Below are 8953 nucleotides of genomic sequence, written 5' to 3'. Positions count from 1 at the left end.
ACACAAACGCATGGCTCAACACAGAAGGGCCGACTCCTCAGGTCAAGACTCTGCAGTCTACTTACATCTGAAGGACAGAGGACACTCGTTTGAGGACCACCAGGTGCACATTTTAGACAGAGAAGATGGATGGTTTGAAAGAGGTGTCAAGGAAGCCATCTACACCAGGGTCGAGAAGCCGTCATTGAACAGGGGAGGGGGTCTACGCCACCACTTATCCCCCACTTACAATGCTGTCCTTTCAACACTTCCCAGGAAACTCAACAAACGTAACCTATTGGCCTCAGGTGAAGATACCAACGATGGTCGTTCAGTCTTGGCCACCGGTAGTCTTAACGACTGTAACGACTGTCGTTACAGCAACCAGGAACACTAAGGAACCAGCTGGTATCGATGACCCGGGATAACGACCCCACTGAGGTTAAATAGCTGAGTTTCCCTGCCAGTCAGTCAGAACTGAAGAAGTCCTTTGGATGAGGGACGAAACGTCTTCCAGTATCTTCAACCAAGTCCAGTTGCCCTTGATTTTAACCTTCGTTGGAAAGCCCAAGTTGTATTAAACTATAGTTTTCCTTTAAGTGGAGTATTGATAATTACAGTTAAAGGCTTTGAAAACTGGATGGAGCAGTGCTAAAATGTTTGTGAATTGATGGTCCTGTCAATCGTTCCCATTTTATCTTTATTTTCTCTCCTTCTCTATAGCTCTTTGTAACTGCTGTTTTATTTAATGCTAAAAAAACATTTGCTCACTTACTAATTGATCTGCTTTTTTCTATTCCTGCATTGTTTATTTAACAGCTGCATTTCCAGTAACATATCACATACATAACAATGGGTGGGCTCACCAAATTGAAAAACATTTGCACATTAATATTTAATAGTAGTGAGTTGTTATACAGCAGATTGATGGGTTTCCCAGTCATCAGATGGCTGAAAATAGAGGCTTGGAAATTTCCTCCAACCCAGAATTCACGGCCAACTAAGCCTTCCAACGTTGCCGTATCTTACAAAAAGAAACAGTAAAATTCAAACCTGAAGGTTGCCTTTTATGCTGTCCAGCTCCTTTGATGTCTTGGAGAGCTGGTGCAGGATGCTGCTTCGTTCACTGAAGACTTCTTTTAGCTTCTTTTCCAGCCCATCGTAGCTTTGTCTGTTCAGAGAATGAGAGTGAGATTTCACTATTAAATGTCTGCCACTGGTGAGAGAAATCACTCTTTATTGGCCCTAAGGAGAAAGAGGTGTTTTAAACTGTTAAACTGGATTAAAAGCACCAGCGTTAAAGCTAAAGGGCAGTGTAATAGGGGAGAAAATAACATCTACTCAGCACAGTCCGTGGATGAATGAAAGAGAGAAACAAACTTCTATTCCTTTCAATCAACCAATTTAGTGAAGGCTCGTTTTACAGAGATAGGTCTTTTGACCAGAGGTATGCCTCTGCGTCTCCATTTAAATATTCATGTAGTCCATCCAATTATTAAGAGAAAAATTCTACAGGGCACATTTGCCAAATCCTGTTTTTCTCTGGACTCTATTGAATGGCACTGCAGAGGCGTTCTTGTCATTTATGACTGAGCTTCCAGAGAGGCAAATATTACTTCACAGCATGTTAGCATGAACTACAGCCATTATAAAGATTTTCTTTCTATGTTACATTAAGTATGGCATTTTATCCCGATTTTGTTCATTCAATATCTATTTTATGTGAAGCTCTCAGTAAATGGTCTTTTTTCATTGTGAAGAACTTTGAGCTGCATTTCTTGTATGAAAGGTCCAATACAAATAAAGATTATTACGCTGACACACTGTAACCCCCACTGAGTGAGTACTGAATAACTGGGCACAAAGAAGATCTGGACACAATGAACAGAGTTTAGGGAATCTGGTTTGTCATAAGTAAACAGACACAAAGCTCAGGAGTTTGCTAAAAGATGACCCAACACATTTGGCATTTGGTGGCTCCATAGTTAACAACTTGATTTCCTTTTTACCCCTTTAATCGGCATGATTAGCGACAAAAGAGTACAGAAGTAGCATATGTTCCCTTTCACTGCCTGACCCAAATCTGAAAAATTAAAATCTTTTTTACAGTAACAACTCTTCTGGGAGGCCTTTAAAACTGGGGGTATCTGAATATGGTTACCTTGCTAATAAAAGAGCATCAAGTCCCTGCATTTCCCCTGAAGTCAATACATTTAATTGCTTTGATAACCCCTTGATTCTTCTAATTGTAATTGTTTTGATAGCACAAAATACCCCATCCACCTTCTCTTCTACAGATAGCATGGGCACATAAAAAGAAATGCCTTATATAATATTAGTTATAGAACTGGAAACAACCTGTGTAAAGTGGAGAGTGTTTTTTATGTCAGGAAAGGGTGGGTTTATCAGGAAACAGGTCATTGAGTAAAATGGCCCTGCCTCACGCGGTGATCCTCACTTGCCTCACTTTACTTTGGCCATTGCTTTGCAAGCAGGCTAATGTGGCAAAAAACAAATTCAACAACAAAACTGTTGGCTGGGACAGGCAAAATAAACACCCAAACAGTTACAGAAAGTATAAATCAATTTCACACTTGACACATATGTGAATTAATTTGATAATAATGTATTGAGGTTAATCATCTACATATGGGCTGCAGACTTTGATTCAACAAGCTGGAGTAGATTCAAGTTCAAAATTAAATTAAAATAAGTAGGGACAGTAAGATGGTTTATAACAAGATATAACTGCGGCTCCTCTAGTTGTAACAGGAATTAATAAAATATAAACACATGCTAACTCTTTAAGACAATGTTGACTTTTAAAAAATATTTATGCAAGGTTGGAATCTTTAACTTTTACCAAGTGCTTTGAGTGGCTTAACATACCCATGAAAATCTTTAATCCTGCTTCAGTTGCTGCAGGCAGATATTTTAAGCAAATGATTGCAAATGAAATATGTTGTCAGTGAAGAATTTGCTTAAACTTTCTGTAAAACCAACTTGCAACATGGCAGATATGTTAATTAAATAGGTTTTCTCATAAAAACTGAATTTTGGTGGCATTATATTTCTTTCAAAAAGTATTTGCTCTTGCATATTAGTAGTATGTACATATGATAAGGTTGATCAAAAGGTAAATTTAAATCTGGGTCATGGAAACGCCAGCACTTCTTGTTAAAAAGATATTTAATTTTTTTCTCCAAAACAAAATTCAAAAGATCAAAAGAATTAGCTCTGCTTTCTTCCATTTGTTATCACAAACTCCAAATGACAGCAACAGCTTCAAGCAAAGCATATGCACTTGATATAGCTGAATAATTCCTTGCTAAATACTTGCTGGTAGTCACAAAATCTCTCACTTACATGAATCACTTTTTATAGGAGAATCTGATTGACCAATTGCTCATTTGCTACTGTTGGTCAAAGAAAAAAAGGAACAAAAGAAAAAGAACACTGAAATGCTCATGGATGGAGCAGAGTGCTGCCACATTATTCTGAATCCATGGTTTTTAGCCTGGGCCATCTTCCAAAAACCCTGCATGGCCCATGTCATAGATCCCAGCAGCCGATCATTCACAATAACACACAAATCACTAATAGAAAAGCAACACCCTAAATAAATAACATGGTGTACTGAAACCCACACATGACTTGTGGGAAATTTATTGCAGGTTCATGCAACAGGGGAAGATGGGGTGAGAGATTCGCCGCTGTCTGCCATATTATGTATTACCCAATGGAATAGGCCCTTGAAATGAATGAGACAATCTGAGGTCCACTGACACAGAAACATTCATATCAGAAAGTTCCTCGATAAAGTTTGGTCTTTTTTTCAACCCAATTCACTATAAATTGCACATTACAACAAACAAATTGTAACAGCTGCATGATTGCACCATGACCTCCTGCCAGTGTCCTATCAGCCTCCTTCCAAACAAAGATCCCCCCTTTTCAAGACAGAGAAATGTGATGTGGACCAGAAAGCCTGCCAAAAGGCTTATTATCAGAAATGGCACCACCAGGCATATGGTAATAATTCAGTGGTGATTAGATAATGACATCTTTCATTTCAGACATCTGCAGTTTAAATACAGTCCCTGGTTGTCTTTATGAAACTCCAGAGACAGAGGGCGAAGCGTCATTTATTGGATCTGATTATTGAGGGCAAATATTTTTTTACCCTTGGAGTCACAGCAGGTCTCTGAGTTATAAGAGGCTGCCCCTTCAGTTTGAAATAGAACTGCTGAGGTTAAAGGAAACGCCTCTGAACACTACAGTCAACATCCCAGCAATGGCTCAATAAAGGAAGCCAAGGCTGTGGCATTCACCCTCACAGAGAGAGCTGTAGGAGCTCATTAGAGCCCGACCGATATAGGATTTTTAAGTCCGATACCGATTTCAATATTTGAGGATTTTAAAATCTGATATTCTTTTCCCCCCTTATTTTAAGAAATGCATGACATAAACAAAGATTATCCCTAAAATGTTGTTTATATATATATACGGTAATATTGAGACCATACCGAGATAGCATGACATAATGCAGCATAAAAATATTTTTTTGTGTTATAAATAGTACTTTGTACAAAAGTACAACATCTTTGTACTTTGTTAGGCAGGAAGCTGTGTTAGATTCTTGTTTGGCTCACGTTTATTTACATGTCCCTTCTGGTTTAATCATTTCTGACACACCAGAGCTAGAGACAAGCAGCTCACAAATATATTTAAAATACATTAAACAATATGTAAATCATTAGAAATAATATTTAGATGTAATGAACTAGGGAGAAATGAGAGGACCGTTCACTAGAAGTGCCACACCGTTTCAGAAATAAATCTACAATCACGTATGTCAGTGTTACGTTGCCTCCACCACTCACCTACTGTAACATGAAACATCTCGCTGTGACCCGGGAGAGTGCAGTGAAAAATGAGAGGGTTAGCAAGTCTGGTATGAATGTTTTCAGGAGAGGAGAAGTGATGAAGGCTGTTTTTATTATTATTTAAGTCCTGTAATTGACGTGACAAATGAAAAACTCACCGCAAATTCCGAGTGTTAGAGTTACCAGGAGCTACTCACTGTAGCTCTGGTAGGCTCCAGTCAGCTGATGTTTTGTTCTGTGGTGTTGCAGTGTTAACAGAGGAGCTGCAGCAAAGTTGGCAGAAAAGTTTTTACACTCACGAAAACAAGTTGAATAAGTACAAGAAATGTAAAGGGATGCAGCGGCTCACTCCAAAGAAGCTCCGTCACAGAGCCGTAGCGCAAACATGACTTTGACAGGGGGAAGGTAAGTAACTACTATCAACTTAGTATAGTTGACCATCCTGGTGACAATAAGATACTTATGATAAAACACACTCACTCAAAATGACTGAGTTTAGATTGTGCAAGTCCTAGAGGTGTCTAACCATGCCCCATAACAAAAGTCCCGCAAAATATGACAGCTATAGTAGCTTGAAAAATAGCGCTATGTGCTGGAGATGGTCTTCTATTCCTATAAAAGGTACAAGATGGGTGCATAGTTTACCTGAACAGCTTAAAGCACCTGGCCAGTCTATCAAAAACATTGACTGACAGCAGTGGAAAGACTGAACTTCATGAGTGGTAAGATTGACACACAACCCAATTTACATCTCTTCAGTTGCTGTGCCAATAAGTTAACGTTACTAAAAGGCCTTTGAACTGATTGCATTCCAGTAAGCTAAGAAATGAGGCAACTTCTTTAGTGACAGGAAATTGCCTCATTTCTTAGCTTACTGGAATGCAATCAGTTCAAATTAATTTATATTCGGGCATGGAGAGTGTCAAGTCAGCTCGAGTCAAAAGGCTCAAGTCCAAGTGAAGTAACGAGTCGAGTCGCAAGTCTTCTTTGATTTTGTCAAGTCGAGTCTAAAGTCATCATTTTTGTGACTCGAGTCTGACTCGAGTCCACACCTCTGCCTGTTCCATCACATCCCAAAGGTGCTCTATAGGATTGAGATCTGGGGACTGTGGAGGCCATTGGAGTACAGTGAACTGTCATGTTTAAGAAAGCAGTTTGACATGGGGCGTTATCCTGCTAGAAGTAGCCATCAGAAGATGGGTACACTGTGGTCATAGAGGGATGGACATGGTCAGCAACAATACTCAGGCAGGCTGTCACATTTAAACGGTTCTCAGTTCGTACTAAGGAGCCCACAGTATGCCAATAAAATATCCCCCACACATTACACGTTGTGTTGTGTACCAAGATGGCACCGTAGACGGCTGCCTCTGGATTACGCTCCGTAGTGCTTTTTGTCCATCCATCCATCCATTGTCAACCGCTTATCCTGCGTACAGGGTAGCTGGGTGGCCGGAGCCTATCCCAGCTGACATTGGGGTACACCCTGGACAGGCGAACCTGGAACTTTTCCGAAGTAATTAGTTGGAGGAGAAGCAGCTCTGTATGGGATCTACAGGCTTCCGCACTATGCTCCCTTTAATCCCCCAGGCGAATGTCCGCTCTCTGGCTAGCAAAATGGATAAACTGTTGCTTCTCAACAGAACTAACTCGGACTTCTACAGATTTGCCGCCCTCTGTTTTACTGAATCTTGGCTCACCCAGCACATCCCGGACAGCGCACTTCACCTGCTGGGATTAATTAAGGGTGGTGATGGGGCACAGATAAGATGGCGCACCTGCCTTTGGTGTGAGAGACCCGGGTTCAATCCTCACTGTGAAATTGAGTCCCTGAGCAAGATACTTAACCCCTAGTTGCTCCAGAGGCGTGCAGCCTCTGACATATATAGCAATTGTAAGTCGCTTTAGATAAAAGTGTCAGCTAAATGAATAAATGTAAATGTATCTCAGACCAAAAATTCGTCAGACCAAAGAGGATGCCTTCAGATGACTCGGGAACATACTGACAAAAGAGGTCAAAGCAGCAAATAGGAGCACTTATGATCTGTGAAGAAGATGTGAGCCAGCTCTTTCACAGGCAGAAGATCAAGATGGCTCACCATCATGCCTGAAAATCTGACCAGACCAGCTGGCCCCCATCTTCATGCAGATCTTCAACAGATCATTGAAGCTGTGTGAAGTTCCCCCCTGCTTCAAACGCTACACAATCATCCCAGTCCCCAAAAAACCTCCATCTCTGGATTACAGGACTATCGCCCTGACATCTGTGGTGATGAAGTCCTTCGAAAGACTTTTTTGGCCCATCTGAAGTACATTTCAGGGCCCTTGCTGGACCCTCTGCAGTTTGTCAACTGGGCTATCAGGTCGGTGGATGATGCAGTCAAATGGGAATGGATTACATCCTTCAATACCTTACTCTGCAGGGACATATGCAAGGGTCCTGTTCATGGACTTCAGCTTGGCGTTTAACACCATCATTCCAGACATGCTCCACACCAAACTCACCCAGCTCACTGTTCCAGCCTCCACCTGTCAGTGGATCACACACTTCCTGACTGACAGGAGTCAGCAGGTGAGGCTGGGGAACATCACATCCAGCACCCGGACTATTAGCACTGACGTCCCCCAGGGGTGTGTGCTCTTCCCCCTGCTCTTCTCCCTCAACATGACCTACTGCACATCAGGGGACCCGTCTGTCAAACTCCTCAAGTTTGCTGACGACACAACGGTCATCAGCCTCATCTGGGACAGTAATGAGTCTGCCTATAGACGGGAGGTTGATCAGCTGGCTCTCTGGAGCGGTCAGAACAACCTGGAGGCTAACACGCTCAAAACTGTGGAGATGACCGTGGACTGTAAGCCGTGTGTCTGCTGTAAAATCCTTCAGGTTTCTGGGATCCACAATCTCCCAGGACCTAAAGTGGGAGCCCAACACTGACACCATCATCAAAAAGGCCCAGCAGAGGATGTACTGCCTGCCTTAAAAGCTGCTGATACATTTATACACAGCCATCATTCAGTCTGTTCTCTGCACATCCATCACTGTCTGATTTGGATCTACCACCAAAAAGGACAGGGACAGACTATAGCAGACAGTCAGGACTACAGAGAAGATCATTGGTGCCAACCTGCCCTCCGTTCAGGGACTTCAACATGTTTGTTTGTTTGTTTGTTTGTTTGTTTGTTTACTTTATTTATACCCGTAGGTAAATTTGTTTTACAGTGCAATGACATTCTATGGCATCCAGTACAAAAAACAACACACAACACAGAACATCACACTACACATAAGGACAGATAAAATAAATAAATAAAATAAAAGAAAAATTCATTATGAAAAATTCATGAGACCCCCAGTATGTCTGAAGTCAGGAAACGGACAGAAAACATCACTGCAGATCGTCACACCCCAGACACTACCTGTTCCAGCTTCTCCTCTCTGGCAGGCATTACAGAACACTGTACGCCAAAACGAGCAGACACAGGAACAGTTTCTACCAACAGGCCTTATTGTTTATTCGTCATTCTGTAATTCAGTGCTGTTCGTACTGTTCATATTGTATATACTGTATAGGCCTATATCATATCCACCTACCTCATGTACATAACACATGCAAATAATTAATACTACTGCTACTTATAATCATGATTATAACTTACTCCTGCATACTTTGTACTTTGCTCATTGCACTATTGTCTCAATCTGTCATTATTGTTTTTGTATTGGTTTATTGTGTATATATGTATTCATTATACTCTAGCTTGTGGCTGATTCTTTATTGTATGAGAAAGCACATCGTAAGCAATATACAATCCAGAGTCAAATTCCTCGTATGTGTACACATACCTGGCAATTGAAGCTGATTCTGCTACAAGGCAGGATGGATCCATGCTTTCATGTTGTTTACGCCAAATTCTGGCCTACTATCTGAATGTCACAGCTAAAATTGATACACATAAAGCCAGACAACGTTTTTCCAATATTCTATTGTCCAATTTTGATGAGCCTGTGCAAACTGTAGCCTTGGTTTCCTGTTATTAGCTGACAGGAGTGGCACCGGTGTGGTCTTCTGCTGCTGTAACTCATC

At 41.2% G+C, this 8953-nt stretch overlaps 1 protein-coding gene across 2 annotated transcripts in view; it reads right to left on the bottom strand.

Annotated features, from left to right (window-relative positions):
* Window positions 1–8953, bottom strand: part of luzp2 (leucine zipper protein 2) — a 163528-nt gene that overhangs the window by 78381 nt on the left and 76194 nt on the right. For both annotated transcript variants that reach the window (XM_046032818.1, XM_046032819.1), the window contains exon 2: window positions 1033–1150. In XM_046032818.1, coding sequence (XP_045888774.1) covers window positions 1033–1150 — 118 coding nt within the window. The remainder of the gene's footprint in view (window positions 1–1032; window positions 1151–8953) is intronic.

The sequence above is a fragment of the Micropterus dolomieu genome, linkage group LG20 (genome assembly GCF_021292245.1).
Source record: "Micropterus dolomieu isolate WLL.071019.BEF.003 ecotype Adirondacks linkage group LG20, ASM2129224v1, whole genome shotgun sequence".
NCBI classification, from domain to species: Eukaryota; Metazoa; Chordata; class Actinopteri; order Centrarchiformes; family Centrarchidae; genus Micropterus; species Micropterus dolomieu.
Note: the sequence above shows the minus strand (reverse complement) of the source record. Positions and strands in the feature narration are given on the sequence as shown.